General features: G+C 45.0%; 1 protein-coding gene across 1 annotated transcript in view; it reads right to left on the reverse strand.

Moving 5' to 3' along the window:
- The window catches only part of NRXN1 (neurexin 1), a 1,090,172-nt gene that overhangs the window by 260,828 nt on the left and 810,365 nt on the right, over positions 1–18,979 (reverse strand). Inside the window, 1 exon segment of the mRNA XM_044428877.1 lies at positions 14,836–15,017. Within this exon segment, the coding sequence (XP_044284812.1) occupies positions 14,836–15,017 (182 nt within the window).

An 18,979-nucleotide genomic window follows, 5' to 3' on the forward strand; every position in this document is an offset into this window, starting at 1 on the left:
CCCCCCCCCCCAGTGCACCCGCAATCACACCCGGCCCCCGCAACAGTCTGAGGGACCATGAACTGGCCCCCTGGTTAAAAAGTCTGAGGACCCCTGGTCTAAGGCGATGCTGGTGTTTGTATCCTTGAATCCTACTTTTTAGAGCAGAGTCCTCCATTTGAAAATGTCCTTATTTCTGAAGGACTGTCCAGTCAAACTCTGATTTGAGTGTAAAGAACCTCCCCAAAAAAGGGAGAGGTGGAGCCTGGAAGTGGTCCATGAAGGGTTAGCAACTGGATTGTTGGCTCAGAAGATATACAGGGAACCCAATCACCTTCTTCTAACAACGTATCATAATTCTATGTATATTGCAGTCACTATTTCCAAACTGATATCTGTGTATGTAAATTAGGATGAGCAAATTTTATGCAAACATGAAATCTACTGGTTGTCCTTTTTTGGCGATGCATTTCCTCTTTGGGGCACAATCCTTAAGGGGCTACCTTAGCCCCATCCTGACCACAACACTCTTTGCATGGCCCGTCCAAAAAAGGAGGTCTTTGCATGCTATCAGAAGCCCACCTCTATGCAGAACAAAATGGCCAAGTTCCAATACATTTTCCATTGTTCACTGACGTCATAAGCAGCAAAAAGTATTACCTTCTTTAGCTCCAGCTGTGAGCTTTAGCTATTTACATCCTCTGATGCTAAAAAGCTCCCTTTCTTCCACTTTATTGTAGAGTAGAAGGCAAGTATGAAATGACAAAACAGTAATTTGAGATGGTACAAGGAAGAAAAACAAACTGTAAACTATCTTCACTGATAGCGTGATTTTAATGTGTTGTGTGCAGTCTTCGGACACTATTGTTGGAAACTATTTTGATTCATCTAAGAGAAAGGGAATGTGGCCAGAGGAGGAGATAGCTGAAGCTTTTAGTAATAAGCAATGCTTTCCAAAAAAAATGGGGCGAGGCAGATCTCTTGAAGAAAGGAGTTTCAGGAGCTGGCTGTAGCTGCAACAAAAGCCCTTTCTCACATCCCTGTCAAATGCACCATAGAGGCATTTGCCAGGATGGAAAGAAGAGCTGCTCCCAGAGAACTCACAACATGGTCGGGTGACCTGAGTCCCCAGGTGGTTAAGGGCTGGATTCTCCAGCACAGTACTCCTGGGCATTGATGAACCATGCTTCCCTCTCTTGGCAGCGCCCAGTTCCCTGCTTCTCCTGATTTCTCTTATATTTCTCTTGTGATTTTCCCTTCCTTCTCCTCCTCCTGAAAAATGCAGACTTGACATGCTCCAAAGCAAAGCATTGGCCTCCATCACAATCTCTAGTTGGATTCAAAATGAATTGTTTGTCCTCAGGAGCACAACACTTCTGCTTCACCTGTAGGTTCTGGGGCAGGTTACCTTCCTTTCAGTTTGCCTTATGAGTAACGAGTGCTTAGTGCCAGGCCATGCCTTCCATCAAAGCCATTCCACTCATGGACAAGCCCACCCTCTGTAGCCATCCTGGATCGGGTACACAACAACCCTCTCACTGTTCCAAAGGTGTCCAGTGAGCTAGAGAGCCTCAATTTTAGGACCTTACAAATGCAGCCCCGAGGATGCCAACTCAGATGTCAGTCCTATGAAGTCCCATGTGTGGCGTACATAGGACTGCAGCCTAAAACTAGCACTTTGGGCTGGAAAAGTTTATGGCCCTGCTAGTTTATGAGGAGGGATGGAAGCTGGCTGCAGTTCCCCTGCTGCTGCGCTTTATAGCTGGAGAATGCTGCCCGGTTGCTTTCCTTAGAAAGAAAGATTAAATTAAAAAATGGCTTGTGGCTGAGAGCAGCACCTTTACAGCATCTCCAAGGGTCAAAAGTAATTGCCCTGTCTTACCACCAAGATTCCTGATATTGCACCTGGATCGGGCAATTGTGAAGATTAACATTGTAATTAGAGATGCTCACTGGCATTTCTGAAGTGAGTCAGTCTGAAGCAACTACTGCATTAGAGCAGCGAGGCAGCTGAGTTTGGTTTTTTCCTCCTGGAAGCAGGCCAACTACAATAGACCATCTTCATCAGGTTTGCAGGAAAAGAAGGTTTAGAGGAAAAGGAAAAGAGGACCTAGTTTAGGATAGACAGAAGGTAGATCCAGATCCATTGGTGAGATGAGTACTGCAGTTCTTTCCTACTATTATGATTGTATTGCTTTTCTACCTTACCTTTCTTCTCTTCCAGGGAACCTGAAGCAACTTGCCTGAGTTCCTACACCACCCCCATGTTATCCTCGCAACAACCCAGTTAGGTAGGTTGGGTTGAGGACCAGTGACTGACTCAAATTTCCTGGCCAGCAGGGACTAAAGCTGAGTCCCAGCCCAACTCTCTGCCCACTGCACCAAGCTGGCTTGTTCCCAGTGTGAAAGTGAACCCGGCTTGGCCTCAGAGGTGCTCACAGTAGGGGTTTGCCACTTTCCAGATCAGTACATCCAGCTCAGAGGCTGATGCAGAAACAAGGTGTGCTGAGCTTCTCTCCCCAGCCTTTCTGTCATCCCCGAGGGAACAGGACACACCCTTGATGCAATGTTACAACCTGGCCGGAATTCTGGGTAGCAATGGAGTGAATCTGAAAGAGGCAGGAAAATGGAAATATGAGCTGTCCCACCAAGACTAGCCATCTAGACAGGCCAAAGGGCCCAGAACAAACAAGGTGGTAAATGGCCACAGAGAGGACTCAAAACAGGCAGAAGAGACCTTGGTCACCTATTTCTTGTCTGTACCTTTAAAATGCAGAGAATGGCAACAAGAATGACCGGGGGATGGAGCAGCTCCCCTGTGAGGAGCAGCTACAACAACAGCTTAGAAAAAGGCAAGTAATGAGAGACACAATCATAGAATGATGAAATCATAGAATAGCAGAGCTGGAAGGGGCCAAGAAGGCCGTTGGGCCCAACCCCCTGCTGTTGCAGGACACCATGTTGCATCATCCCACTCAGAGGGCTGCCCAGTTTCTTCTTGAATGTCTCCAGTGTGGAAGAGCTGCCACCTCTCCAGGCAGCTGGTTCCACTGTTGCATCGCTTTGACAGTCAGGAAGCTTTTCCTGATGTCCAGCCTGAATCTGGGTTGCTGCATCTTGAATGGATTATTCTGTGTCCTGCATTCTTGCATCAGCAAGAAGAGATCTTGACCTTTCTCTTTGTGACAGCCTTTGAGGTACTTCTAGAGGGATATCATGTCCCCCCTCAGTCTTCTCTCATCAAGGCTGAACATGCTTAGTTCTCTCAGTCCCTCCTCACAGGGCAGTGTTAAAATTGCCCTGTTAATTGTTGCCCTCCTCTGGACCCTTTCTAATTTTTCTGCATCATTCTTAAATCTTGGTGCCCAGAACTGGACACAGTATTCCAGTAAGATGGAGGTGTTAAAAAAAAAATCATGGAATGGAGAAAGTGGAGAAAGTTTTCTTCTCCTCCCATAACACTTGAACCCCATGAAACTGATTGCGGGAAGTTTTAGAACAGAGAAAAGAAAGGAGATCTTCACACAGCATGCAATTAAATTGTGGAAACTACTGCCATGGAAGGTGGTGATGGCCACCCATCTGAATGGCTTTAAATGGGGATTAGACAGATTCATGAAGGAGGAGCCTAGGAGTGGCTACTAGGTCTGCCAGCCATGTGCTATCTCCTTCACCAGAGGTGGCCTGCCTTCTTCCTCCAATTGCTGAGGAGCTGGGCAGGAGGAGGCCTTGCCACCCATCCTGCTGGAGGGAGCCTGTGGGCAGCTGGTTTGCTACTGTGCGTATGGAGTGCTAGACTGGATGAACCCTGCTCTGATCCAGTGTGGCTTTTCTTATGTTCTCTCCCTCAAGAGAAATCACGTTTCTGAACCTGATGGGGAACATAACATCCTACCAAGGCTTTCAAACTTTCTCTGTGTTTTCAAACCAAATCAAGAGGCAGAGGAAACTGAAGATGTCGTGCTACCCTGGCTTGATTCCAGCTCGGAAGCACAGGATCAGAAGTTGTCCCCGACTGCAATTCCAATCACATGCTCTTCAGGAGGAAAAGTTGTCCCCGGACACTTCCAGTATGTTTTTTATGAGTTCTCCCATCACTGGAAACACAACTGTGGACTGAAAATACAAACCTACTTTACACCCCGATTCTTGATACTAGAACCTGGGATCCTCCCATGAAGCAGACTGGTGGGAGATTCAGGACAGAACAACAGAAGTGCTTCTTCACACAGTGCACAGGTAAATTATGGAATTCATGTCCACAAGAAGTAGTCATAGCCATCTATCTGGATGGCTTTAAAAGGAGATTGGGCACATTCATGGAGGAGAAGGCTACCCATGGCCTTGTTGTCTGGGTGCTCTCTCTGGTATCACAGGTGGCAATGTTTGCATTCACCAGTTGCTTGGGCAGGAGGGGGCTGTTGTACCCATCCTGCCTGAGGGATCCTGTGGGCAACTGGTTTACCATTGTGTGAATACAAGGCTGGACTAGCCGGACCATCCGTCTGCTCCAACGTGGCTCTTCCTGTGGTCTTATGTTCTTACATAGTGGTAAGTCCCTGTGTCTGGACTGAGGCTTTAGGTGGGACTCTACCACAATGGAGTGTTCATCCATTGTGTGTGTCAGGGAGAAACATTCTCGTGTAGAAAGCTAACTTACCAGTGTGAAGGAATTCAGCACAGCTTATCCTGAGATGTTCGTTTCCTAGGTATGGAGGACTATTTCATTGGAAGAGTGTCTGGTCCTTGTACTGGCACATAGCCCTCTTAACAGGACTGCTAATTCCGGCAGTGCTAGGACTTGGTGAACATGGAAGCAAAAATGTCATTAAGCGAATCTGAACAGTTAGTTCTTTCCACTGACGTCAGCTGGGTTTAGATCAAGTATTTCCTTAATAAATTTAAGAGGCTCTGCGTAATGTAAAACAACAAGCAAATTTGGCAATTACAAAAATCAGAGCGCTAATTATATCATGGATGACAAAAAGGCAGAGGAATACAGCTCTCCCCTTCTGCTCCGTTCTACATTCAGTAAATATGACTCAAGGCACAGTCCTGTGCATGTTCGACATGCTGGAAACTGTAAGTCTTTTTTCTTAGTTCATAAGTTCACAGGATTAAGTTCTTAATTAATAAGTCTGTTACATGTGGAACAAGGTCCTAACCTTGCCTGTAATTCCATCAAACATACTGTATTAAAAAAAAATACAATCTGTATCCTTTTTCCTACCCTCCTTCCTTCTGAACAAACTTTTTACATTTGCAAACGGGCAGTTTTTAAAATGAAATAAATCTTGACCCCCCCCTGCATTTTTTTTTTTTGCATTTCCTTTTGAATGTCACACTTCTTGCATGATGTGTCTTGGCTTTTTCTTTTTAAAAATAAAGTTTGGATGAGCTAGATATAAATAGATAGATATACAAAAACTATAAAACGAGATTAAATACACAAACAATCCATGGAATGCTGCTTCCTTCTCTAGTGTTATCATTTTTTACTGTTCTGAAGCTATTACATTTTGCCACAGGAAAACAAGAAATCTTTTTCCTATACTTCTCGGTGCTTTCCACAAGATCCATTATAGGATCCACCCCTCCGAAAGTGCCCAACTATCTTATTTTAGTCTGCAAATCTAGAACTGACAGGGGTTATTATTTCTTCTTTCTTTCCTCCAGACAGAAGCAATTAGAGCATTGGAAAATAGCACAGTGAATGCACTGAAGAACCAATCCAGGGAGAGCAAATTGCGCAGAACCAAGCAACAGCGCGGTCCCCTGACACTGCTCTAAACAAGACTTATTGCTGGTTGAGCAGAGCAACTTGCAGACATGTACACAAAACCTTTACAATTAAAGCCCTGCATTGCAACATAACTGATAGCTTACCTGGAGGCAGGAGGGCAACTCTCCCTCCCCCATATGCCACTGAGAGGCAGGCATTAAGCAGAAATAGATCCTCTGGAAACGGCAGAGGAAATAGCGCAGGGGGAAAATGCCCCCCCTGTCTGGCACCCAGGCCAGGAGACTCTCCAGAGGTGGGGCCCTCAGCTTCTGAAGGGGTTTCCAGTGCACTCCGGGAGCGGCATAGGAGGTCGGTGCAGCATGGCTCAGACCCTCTGCACATGCCCCAAGTTTTCAGATCTACTGAGAGGACAGCAATTGCCAGATTTTGGTTGGAGCGGAAGGCAATCATTTTGCTTTTCACAACAATATTTCAGAGCAGAACTAAGCAGTTCTGCTGCTCTTTATTCTAAAATGGGTCTTTCTTTTAGTTTACAGTATTTCTCTTTCCTGTCTTTATACATTCTCTCTCTCTCTCTCTCTCTCTCTCTCTCTCTCTCTCTCTCTCTCTCTCATTATGCATTATTTGCATCAAGAAGGTGGGAACAAAAGAGGAGGTGGGCACAAGGCTCCTCTTTGAAATTAAATGACACCAAACCCAGTTGCTTCTGTTCTACAAAGCTGCCTAGTCCATCAAAGTGCTCCAAAAGGCAGGGAAATTGGGGGAGGGTCTGCAGGGAAGGGAAGAAAACAAGGGCAACTTGTCAAGTGGGGCTTCCCGCTGCCAGGTGCTGTGCAGTATTCCGGCGACTTGCGTATGTTCCGCCATCAAATGTGCTGCAGAATATGGGATAAGCAGCTGTGTGATTATCAGATACGCCGAGTGGGTCTGAAAAGCCCTGCTAGAGAATCTCGAGCGCGCACATGCCAAGCACACAGAGACACACTCGGCTCTGGTGATAAGGAGCCGAAACTGGAAACACACTGCATGGAAAGAGACCTGAGGAAAGTTACCACATTGCTAAACTTCCACATCTGCCGTGTAGGGAGGAGCGTGCCAGCCGGTGGTTCTGTGGCACAAAGAGCACTGCATCTGCAAGCATTTTGATGGGGTTGTGTCTGGCTACTGAAACTCAGGCTGGCTTGGCAAACAGCAGGATTGCAGGACAAAAGGGTTTCTCGCACACAGCTGTTTAGGAGGTCCTCTAGTCCTCCTCTTCGGAGAACCATCTTCTGTGTGAAAGGCTAACCAGTACAAGCTCTGTTTATAGATAGGGGCCCACTGAAAGCAGGAGCAGTGGCCTTGTTTATTTACTTATTTATTTTCCTGCCTTTTTTCCTTTCAGGGAACTCAAGGCAGCTTCCATCATTCCTGTCTCCCTCTTATCCTCACAAGAACCCTGTGAGGTAGGCTGGGCTAGGAGACTGTGACTGGCCCAAAGTCGCCCAGTTGGCTCCATGGCTGAGTGGGGAGTAGAACCCAGATCACCTGAGTCCCAGAGCCGTCTTAACAGCATTATGGGCCCCGGGCAAAGCAGTGTACTGGGGCCCCTACGACAACTACAACTACTGTTAATTTTGGAAGTTTTCCGATTTTCCAAGGGTTAACATACACAAATTAGTATGGGGCCCCTGGGCAAGAGCCCATCAGGCCCATGCGTTAAGACTGGCTCTCAAACACTGGCCCCAGAATTGCCCATCGCTGCTAAGTGCCTAGACATCTCACTAAGTCACAGGCTGCCTCACTGGGAAAGCTGAATGCATTGCACTGAATGATTGCATTTAATGATGACAGTTACCTCTAAATTTGCATCAATAAATATGAATTAGCATGGGCAACATTTATGCAAACTGGCATCCCCTTCTCTCCCCCCGCACCATAGCTCCAACAGTCCCTACTTACTGGGATAGCTCCTGATTTTTTCTAGGCATCACTATTTCTTAATCTTTCAATAATGCCATGTTATAATTTAGCGAGCTCAAGTTGCCTTATCTCAGATTCAGCTTTTTCTCCAGGGTCTGTAGAAGTGGGAAGACTTTCGCCAATAGGGGGACCATATCACCCATGTGTACACTGAAAAGTCCTACATGCTCCAGCCAGACACAGGGCAAATCTTAGGAGCCTTTTCTGCCTGAACATGCATAGCATTGTGTCTCAAGAGATTCATTACACATGTGCAAAGGGCACATGGACCCACAGCCACCAAGCACCTCTCCCCATCTGTTCCTTGCCTGATTATCCATGCAAAGGGGGTCTCCTGGCATCAAACATCCCTGCCCACCAGCCACCTCTTTCAAGGGGAAGATCAGCTTCCCTGCAGCACGGCCATTGTGCACCCATTGCCCACTTCGGAAGTCCATTTGATTGCAACTCATGCAAACGGTTTTTGCAATATTCTAGCACGTAAGAGAGGGAGGGAGGGATGTAAAACTTCCCTTAAGGCTTGTTCTGAGGATAAAAATATTGGGGAGGGGGATTAAGTAAACTGCCTTGTACTCTTTGCAGAAAAAAACCTAAATAACTCAATAAAGAGATGAATATTGTCTCTTTAATCTTTTTATAACTTTTCCAGTTTGTTTTTTAAACTTCCCTTGCTCAAGGCCAAATTCTGACAGCAAGATGAGCACCTTTTGGGCACCCATGCTGAAGATTTGCTTTTGCTTCCAGGGCTGACTCAGAGCTACTGGGCAAGCAGGGCTCCCTGGGAACTCCTTTTTCAGGGGGATGGGGGCTAATCCAGCACAGCTTCTATTTTGAGAAGCGTTCCGTGAAGCACCACGGAGGTGAACCTATTTCGAGGATGGATTTCAGCACCATGGATAGCTCTGAGAAAGCTCAGAAGCGGCCACTGCGGAGTCCTATGGACACAGGTGTGGCCAGCCTCCCCTGAGGCTGATGCTCATTTCGGTTGTCACGTCCAGCTAAATCACCGGTGCTGAGCAACCCTTTCCTCCATCCTTAATGGAATGGAAATAATCCAATGGGCAACAGGGCCCTGCTTTGTGTGCAGGCAAGCAGTCACTGTCACGGAATTTAATTTCATTCCACCTTGGCCCTGCACAAATACAAACGGGATTCTAGACTATTTATTATTTCTAGAATGTCCCCTGTGACTCAGGACAGTCAAAGAGCATGGTGTTTATATAACACACACAGTCTATACTGAATTTTGAGGCCACAGAGTCAGTTATGAATCTAATCTGAGAAGCCCTCATGGGGCAGGAATATAAGACCCGGAAGGTGTGGGTTCACGGCCCCATGTGGCTAAAAAACCAATTGGGTGATTATGGGCCAGGCACAATGCATCCTTCTATGCTACCTCCTAGGGCTGTTGTGAGGGGAGGAACAATCACAGACACGGAGTGCCCAATTTCAATAAAAAATCTTGATGGGTTAAAAAGGCAGCAGGCATAAATGGCTCCACTTTGACTTGCTGCTTAGCAATATTATGACCTCACTAACCAATGGCTTATCATATATCTTAAATGTGGTGATGGTGGCAGTTGAGATAGAATACCCTAGAACTATGCAAGAATAAAACTTCAGATTGCAGGAAAGATAGTCTCTAATGCAGAACTGGCAGCTCAACATTGGCTGTCGAAGGAAACATTTTCTAAAATAAAAGAGAGAGAGCAGGGTTTTAATTTTCACACATGGGCAGCAGTTTCTTACGAAATATCAGCCAGCTTACTGCCCATGATTCTCAGGGTCTCTTAACAAGGCTGGCCATAAATCCAAGCTGACTTTCCCACATGACCAGATTCTGCCGTGCAAATTAGAGCTGAATAAAGAAAAGAGCACCGTATACCAGCACAGTACACATGAAAATGAAGCATAGATATCCATTTCACACAACCTATGTTTGTGCACACACACACTGACAGAATGTGTGAGCAGGGTTTTGGGGCAGTCCAAACTATTTCTGCACCTCTGCCTGGAGACCTGCCGTGGAAATCCCTCATTGCACAATTGTACCAGTTCACACGGAATATTTTCCTCACACTATCCAATCATGCAGATGGTGGGGAAATGTTTCCAGCAAGGGCCGTGGAGGGAAATAATAACCTTTGCACAATATTTCAATGCGTTTGTGGAGTTTCGTCTGAACCACCCTTTTCTAACAGCTGAATGTATGCTGCCAAGTCCCTGCAATGGAGACAAAACAAAATCCAGATTTCTGCAGCCTTGTTAATGTAGTTCAGTACCTTCTGCCTGTGTCAACATTTCTCGTGGCATGTAAGGTCCCCCTACTCTACTCAGAGAGACATTTCCATTCCAGGGTCTATTAACGCTGCACTGCTGTACTTTATGAGATGGTTTAAAATGCTCCCTATATTAGCAAGGGTTAATCAGAAAGAAATGCTGCTAGGTAAGGCAATTTTATTTCTAGTTTAACATTAAGGACTGAATCAGATGGTCAAGTAGTAATTGGGGAGGGGGGGAATTTTCATCAGCTTGAATTGTTAGGTTCACATCAATCTTTGTAAACTGGGTAATATGAGAAGGACACACCTGGGTTTTATTTCAATGATTAAGCTTGTCGTCTGTTTCCAGAAAACTCTGAAGGTAAGAAGCAAGGTGGACAGACAGACGGATGGACAGACCACATGTAAAAGGAGCAGTTCAGAGTTGTTTGCATCCATGTATTTCCAGGCAAAAAAGGCCCAGGTAGCGGACGAGTGAGCAGGGCTGTGTTTCAGACCCCGCACAACTGTTCCTACCTTGCCTGGGGCACCCCCAGTTGGCAGCTCCATGCTCTAGCACATAAGTAAAGAGGCCTCTGGCACAGTGATCTCCAGGGTAAGATGGCCCTTTCCCCACAGGTGCTTAATCGCATTCAAGGGCACAGTGGGGTATTTATATTACCTGTTCTGAACAAGTTCCATCTGCACTACAATTCTTTTAGCTGTTCAGATGTTTTTATATGTTGTGCATTGGAAGAATGGCATGCCTTTTATTGCATTTGAACTCCACCTTTTTATGAATTGTTGTAAATGGCCCGGAGAGGAGAAAGCCTTGGCCATTGGGTAGTACAGAAATGAGACTAATAATGCTAATGCTGCTGATGCAGTCAGCAAAACCTTCATCGTACCCCCGAAATGCACCCTCCGCCCAGCATAAAGGCTGCTTCAAATGCAGTTGCCATCCTCTGTGTTACGACCTGGAAGTTGTGCCACCCTGTTCAGCTTCGTGCTGAAGGACCAGCCGGGAGTTTGAGGCAAGACCTCTGCTTTCCACCGTTCCAGGCGGCCAAGCAAGCAAAGAGCAGGAGTGCTTTATGTTTTACTCAGTGGATGCTGCTGTTGTGCAGTTCAGTGAAAGGAAATAGTAGAAGATTCGGGACAGATGTAAGGAAGGACTTTGGGCATGCACATGGTGGGCATGTCGTGAGCGGACCCGGCTGGAGCCAGGGGTCCGACTAGATGGCCCAGGAGACCCCTTCTGACTCGCTCCATTTCTATGTTTCTAAGGACTTCTTCACATAGTGTTTAAGCAAGCAGTAGAATTCGCTACTGAGATGACCACTTTCTTGCATGGGTTTAAAAGAGAATTAGACACATTCACACGTGTTTCCACTGCCAGTGGCTACCATCACAAAGACACAAGGTAGTACGCCGGGGATGCTTGGGGATTTTTTTTCCCCAGATTTATATCCTGCCTTTTTCCTGCAAAGGGCTCAAGGCAGCTTACATCATTCTCCTCCTCCAGCTTATCCCCACAACAACAACCCTGTGAGGTAGGCTGGACTGAGAGCCTGCGACTGGCCCAAAGTCACCCAGTTGGCTCCATGGCTGAGCGGGGACTCGAACCCAGGTCCTCCGAGTCCCAGTCCCACGCTCTTCACCACTGCGCCACACGGGCTCTCTCATCGCCACCTAGCCAGCCACAGTGTGAACACAGAGCTGGACCGGGGGAGGGGGGGCTGGTCTGGTTCAGCATGTCTTTTCTCACATTCTTATGTCCATAACTGTTTTAACAACCAGAAAGGCATAATTACATGGCTTTGTTTTAAATGTTTTATCATGGGATGAACCGTATGAGGATGTGGTCCTAAAAGGCAGCACACAAAAGATTGAATAGCTAATTATTAAACATACACGGAAATTGTGCAAACGTACCTTTGCTTCCACAATAAAACTTCCATGGCAAGCACACACATCATCCTTGTGCAATTTGATGCTATTGCAGTTTTGTTTGTTATATTTATATCCCACTTTTTCCCTTTCAAGGAATCCAACGAGGCTTACATTATTCTCTTCCTCCTCTCCATTTGATCCTCAGAACAACAACCTTGTGGTTAGGCTGGGAGTCTGTGACTGGCCCAAAGTCACTCAGTGAACTCCGTGGCTGAATGGGGACTAGAACTCAGACATCCCAAATCCCCAGTCCAGCACTCTAACCACTATACAACACTGCCTGCTGGAGGGGCTAAGAAGAGGGCAAGAGAATATAAATATGCAGAGCCCATCCTAGTCAAGATGGCACATTTTGACTTTGGATTAATCACCATAAAAGTTTTCAGAGGGGAAAAGCAGAAATTCCTAATAGATCAATAAATAATCCTCGTGAGAGAAATGCTTCCTTCCTCAGCAAAGTAGTGGGGTTGTTAAATCAAGCTCAAACTTAATACATTAACAAAGTTGAGATTAATCTAAACTGCTAAAATTCTCGGCTGCCCTACTTAAGTTTATCTCAACTGATCATTTATTTATGATGCCATAAAAACCCAGACGCTTTTCACGGCGATTGCTACTTATTTGCTCCAAGGCAACTTGAAATTACCCTGCTAGACTTTTCATGGTGACAACTCTGTTTCCCGCTCAAAATTTATCGTGGCACGGTAATGGTGGGATCCGTCGGCTCTTGTCAGGATTAACAACACGCCCAGCCAAATGGGATCATTACCATTCCTCTGACAGATTCTCTTCTAATCTGTTAGTACTAATACAGCTTCCTGACATTCATATAAATGAACTGCGGTAGACTATAGTTATGATGCCAGCCAGGAATAAAAACAGATGATTTGGAGACTGGGTTCTGGGCATTGCCTCCACCTCCAGGGATCTGTTCTGCACTGGGGTAACCATGCCTATCAGGGCTGCGGAGTCCCAGGCCTGAGGTAAGTTTTCCACTGCTCCAATTTAGTACACCCATGCCTTGCCCCCTTGCCTGTGACATCCAAACATTTTGTGTCTTGGCTTTTGTGCTGTTATTTCCCCATTCGGAACATTTGAAATGTATTTGTGTGTTTGTTTATTAAAAACATTTATCTCCTGTCTTATATCCAGTCTGGATCTCTAGATGGCTTACAGAGAATAAAACAGGACAGCAAATTCCACAAGAGCACTTGAATCCTAATGTGTAATATAAATAAAAAATATACAGTAAAAGCATTCAACCATTAAAATGCTGAGCAAATAAAAAGAGCCAAAATGAATAAAGAGTTGGTGTCAGGCACACCTCTCTGCTGAGCAGATTCCACAGTTTGGGTGCTACCACTGAGAAGGCCCTTCCTCTGGTAGAAATCTTACCAGCCTCTTCCAAAGAGGGACCCCAGAGAAGGACCTCAGCAAATGATCTTAAGGTCTGGGCAGGTGTACATAGAAGGAAACATTCCTTCAGATAACCAGGCCTTCATCGGTTTAGGACTTTATATGTCAAGGTCAGCACCTTAAATCAGGCCTGAACTTCTGTACCAACTGAAGTATCCAGATCATTTTCAAGGGCAGCCCCACGGAATGCCTTGCAATAGTTCGACCAGGAGGTCACCAGAGCATGGAGGACGACTCCACTGCTCTTCCATGTTGCTCCACTCCAAAGAGTGCGACGTGCCTCTCCCAAGCCTTCCTTGCTGGCACAAAGGACTTGATGCTGGGAGAACGGGGTGTTTTAGGTACTTTGGCCCCACCCCTTTTGCTTTCAGACCCAGCCACCAATGGAATTTTCTCCAAGGAATTTCTCCTAAATGGAACTGGCCTGCAAGCTGAAGGAGGATCAGCATCCTTGATTCAGATGATCTGCCCAAACTGGATTGGGCCTGGAGCCTTACAGACTTCCAGGCCCTGGCATCGCAAGGCCCTTTGCTATCACCACTCGCACACAACTTTCAGATTACTGGGCAAAGGGGGTAGGAAATCTCGGCCATCCCAGAACTCAGGACACACAATAATGGACTCAAGTTAAAGCAAGCCAGACGGCAGCTGAACATCAGGAAGAAAGTCCTGACTGTTAGAGCAACAGGACAATGAACCCCTGACCCAGGGAGGCTGTGGGCTCTCCCACACTGGAGGCATCCGAGATGCAGCTGGGCAGCCATCAGAGAGGGAAGGTTTAACCTGGAGTCCTGGACTGAGCAGGGGATGGACCTGATCACCCTCTGGCCCCTTCTGACTCCACCATTCCATCATTCTACGAATAGCTGGCCAAGTTCCATCTGAGGCAGTTCCAAGCATACTGTGTATGATGTGCCAAGGACGGAAGAGGGCTGGAGCCATGGAACCATCAAGTGAGTTGCATTTGAGAGTTCTGGAAAATTAATTCCCTGGCCCTGAATTATTTCTAGAATGGGCCTGAGAAGGTGCTAGAGGGACAGGGAGCTCCTTCCTGCTGCAGCCTACAAGACCTTTATCAACAGAGTGACGGCAATATTCTCAGCAGACCAGAAAGCTCCATACAGCAGCAACCTCACAACCAATGTGCACAGCTTGCTAGCTCGTCCAGTTCTCACCAAGCACCGCAACATCCAAAGGAAGCCCCTCCTGTTTGATCCGGGTGATTCAGAACCCAACCTGCAGCCTTGTTAAATCCCACTGAACTCAGCAGGCCTCAGACATTCAAATCCCACATTCTGCTGCTCACCGATAGGATTAGTCTCACCCCGATGCCAAAAAGTCTCTTCTGGAAATTGGATTGAAATTTATAAATCACTTAAATACTTTTTGGAGAGGGAAAGATGCTCCTCAATAGCAGGAAATCAATTGTAGCCAAAGGACAGTATTGTAATAGCCACAGCGCAAGCAAGAATCGAAACACAGAGATAAACAGTCACAGTGTATTCTGCTGACAGTACTTACGATATGCAGCTCTAGGTAATCGCCGAGCCCAGTAGAGCTGTCCACACGCACCAAGACTGCTTCTTTCTGGACGGTGCTAAACCCTATTGCCAGTCTGTCTGCTCGCGTGCTGGGGCGATCGTTGGGGGGCCAGGTATATGTGATCTGTCCACCACCTTTGCTAAATATGTACGTTGTTCCCGCTGCAAGAGAGAAAGACATTTGATGAAACTTTTCATCCTGGTCTCACCCTTCAGAAGCACCACCACCAAAGTCATGCTGCCGTTTTTAAAGAAGCTTTAAAGAAAAAATATTAGAGATGGGGAAATTTGTTGATTTCAGTTTCAATCCATTTCACAGCTTTCAGGTCTTAAATTCAGTTTGTCCCGACCTTAAGAATTTTCCCAGTCCTAAATTTGCTTTATCCTGACTTCTACAAGTGGATGAAAAATTCTGTGCATCTGTCTGTGCCTTTCTCTGAACTCATTTTTATACCATTTTGCCTAGCAATTTGTGTAAATGATTTGCCTGCCACTGAGATTTGCTTCGTCTCCTGATTTGCATGTGCAAAATTAAGACTATCCTCCAATGGAAGGAATTGTCTTTTTCCTCCATCCCTGTTTTAAGCTGCATTTCCCAAATTACAATCTTTGCATTATGAAGATAAGAGAAACACCTTCCAGCCTTTTGCTTGTTTGGTGCTTGTGTGAACTCAGTGGGGCTCCTTGTGAGTAGACACCCACAGAATTGCATTGCTAATAACTGATCAATTCCCACAGTCTGCCTGAATTCTAGTTCCTTGAAACATCTCCCATTCTGTACCCAAGCACCATTACCATAGCTTACATTTGGAAGCTCAGAGACAATGTGCATTGTATCGATCCTTTCATGAGTGTGCAGGTTTAAAACACGTTTTTCTTTAACCATTTCTGTTCTTGGATGTACCTTCCCAGGTAAAAATAATTTATAGCAGGACCCCTGTATCTGCTGGTTCAGTTAGCATGTTTTCACTTAACCGTGGTTAGGAAAAGAGATGTAAAGTGCCAAAGAGAAGTCATAAAGTGCTTCATTTAAGCAAAAATTATTGATTTAATAGGGAAAGGAAAAAATGGTATACTGAGGTTGCCAGAATGTATGGTAAGAGTGATTCTTCTATCCGTGAAATTGTGAAAAAAGAAATGTATATGCACAGCATATAGTGTTTACTACTATCTGGAGTTTCAGGCATCCACTGGGGCCTTGGAGCCAATCCCTATATATGAATATAGGGTCATGCCGCATTTCTGTTCGCGTGACCCTGTTTTACTTTGAAAGTAATGGAACTCAGACTTCTGAAAGTAGTATTTTAAGAAACAATTAAAATGCCACTTTTATTCTTAGAGAATGAAAGCATTCAGAGGAAGGCCCAGGTCCAGTTACTGTTCAGCCATGAAAGGCTGAGAATCTGGGACTGTCCTCAGCCCAGTCTACTTTGCAGGGTTGTTTTGAGGATAAAAATGGGGAGTCAGTTGGCTGCTTGGAGAAATGCTGTGATAGAAATGTAATGTTGAGGACAAGAAGAGTCCCCCTTGTTTATTGTCTGACCGGGAGAGATGGGCAACACCAGAAAGTCATTTTATATTAAAAAATACTCTTTATTGTAGGTGAACACTTAGTAATATAGAGTGAGCCCATCTCCAGTCATCATGCATGGTGAATATATATGTCATCTTTTTGTAATGATTAGCAGCAAGGAAGTCATAGCAGGAAACATTACTCAATAAACGCAGGACACATCCATTGAAAAGTCAAAGCACTGTCAGCAGGAAACATTCAGCTACTTTCTGTACATTACCTTGACCCATGTCACCCTTTAGGACCTCTGCTGTTAAAACAACTGCTTCCAGGTTTACTTTATATTTTTGACCCTTTCATGTCTTTCCATAGAACCCTTAGCAACTGACCCTTCTTGTTTGGTCACTGGGAAAGAGTTATATTCTTTAGTAACAATCAATATTGAATCCACAGAGCCAAATTCAAAGATGCTCATTTCTCCAGGGATTCAGCTTTTGATCTTTTGCAGCTAAATGTGTGGATGCACTCCATTGAAAAGCCATCATTTTTAAGCATATGATAATTCATTCACCTCTGCATTTTGTGCTGAGCTACACCCAGATCAACATGAATTTGCAAACAAGCCTTTAATCATACATAGGATGTGAAGAACAAGATACCCCTCAAGGATGAGGGGTGGAAATTTTTCCAAAGTAGGCATTTCTCCAGTGGTGTTTGGTAGAAAAGATTCCATTTTATAGGTTGATTAAGGAAAATGAATGTATGCCGATTGCAATTACAATGCTAGGCAAGACTGACAGTTTCAAATTTGTGCACAGTGCTTTGCAGGTGATTATCCCTAGCAATTATGTGAGAGAATTCAGATACGTTGTTGAAATGCATATGTCACTCAGAGTGAAACGGAACGAATGAATGAATGATAACAACAAAACTGCTGATGTGCCGACTATCATAGTGGAAGAGAAGGGAAATCTGTTGAAACAGATGCATTTATCGCATCCCATCATGTGCGTTTCTTTATGTTGTTCAAATGAATTGGTATGACAATAGGTTTCATTCCCTTTGTGTGTGTGATTCTTAGTTTTAAACTGTGCAAGAAAAAGTCATGCTATTTTTACAAGTGCTCCAATAAACATTTCTACATAATATAACTTCAAACCACGTGAGGGAGTGTTTTAATTTTGCAGCAGCTGCCAACTTGCGGCCATCTAGGTGTTTTGGCCTACAACACCTATCAGCTGTAGCCAGTACATCCAGTGGTAAGAGGCAGGGGAGCAGTAGAATAAAAAATGTATAGGTCCACAAGTTGTCATTGCTGCCCTAACACATGAGAACATTTTCTGAGAGGAGTTGGAAAACTTCCTGTGCAAAGGAATCAGATTTGTACTGGGAAAAAAATCAAGAAATATTTTAGTTCATTTTTTAAAGAACACTCACATTGTACAGTTTAAAATCCACATTCTATAATCAATGGGAGGAAATGTGTGCATTTTTGAAAAATAAGTATGAAAATGCACGTGTTTTCCATTCAAAATTTTCGCTTTCTCATTTGTACAAAAAAAAACAGGGTTCAAATGAGAACAAGAGTGACACAAGCTAAGATACGAAGTGGAGTTTGGGGGACCTGAGCAAACGCAAGCCTATCTCTGCCCACAACATGGTAATCTAAAGATTCAAGCATGAACTAAGACCCTCCTGGAGAAATGCAGCCCTTCAAGCTGACGCTGCTAACTTTTTCTGGCCTTGAGGTTTTTTTCACATTCAGCCATGCAATTACGCCTCCCTGCTTCTGCCACTTGGAATAAATGGTTCTCAGGAGAATTATACCACATTTTTCCCTGTACAGTTTGAATGTAGGGATTTGTGAGAAATCTAGTTGGAGAATAAAAATCAGATTAATTTTCTTAACTTGGCCCTGTGGATTCCATTCAGTCAACCCTTCACTGGCACTGATTTTATCTGATGGGAGTCAAGCCAACAGAGAGATTTCCATTTCTGAAACGGGCTATGATTTCCGTTTTTTTTAAGTCAGAGGAATTTGTGCAAAATTCAGACTGCTGCCCCACAAGTTTGTGCAGTTTGCAAAGCAAAGGCCTGAATTTTGCCCGAATCTGAAGTGGACTGTCAGACAATTCAAGGGGGCCAAGGTGGAGTCTGCACATGCGAAGTGGGTGGAGCAGGCCTCAATGAAAGAAACAAGAACAACTCAGATCTAATGAAAGATGCAGGGAAATTAGAAGGGGTCCAGCGGAGGGCAACAAAAATGATCCAGGGTTTGGAAACATTGCCCTATGAGAAGATATTTTTAATTATAATTATTTAACTAATTGTTGTAAGCTGCCCTGAGGCTTCGGCGAATGGGGCGGCATAAAAATGTTTTAATAAATAAAATAAATAAATAAGAGACTGAGGGAACTGGGCATGTTCAGCCTTGAGAAGAGAAGACTGAGGGGGGACATGATATCCCTCTATAAGGACCTCAAAGGCTGGCACAAGGAGGAAGGACAGGATCGCTTCTCGATCACCCAGAGTGCAGGACATGGAATAATCATTTCAAGTTGCAGCAACCCAGATTCAGGCTGGGCATCAGGAAAAGCTTCCTCACTGTCAG

Source organism: Varanus komodoensis, unplaced genomic scaffold (genome assembly GCF_004798865.1).
Source record: "Varanus komodoensis strain SLA01 unplaced genomic scaffold, ASM479886v1 scaffold2, whole genome shotgun sequence".
NCBI classification, from domain to species: Eukaryota; Metazoa; Chordata; class Lepidosauria; order Squamata; family Varanidae; genus Varanus; species Varanus komodoensis.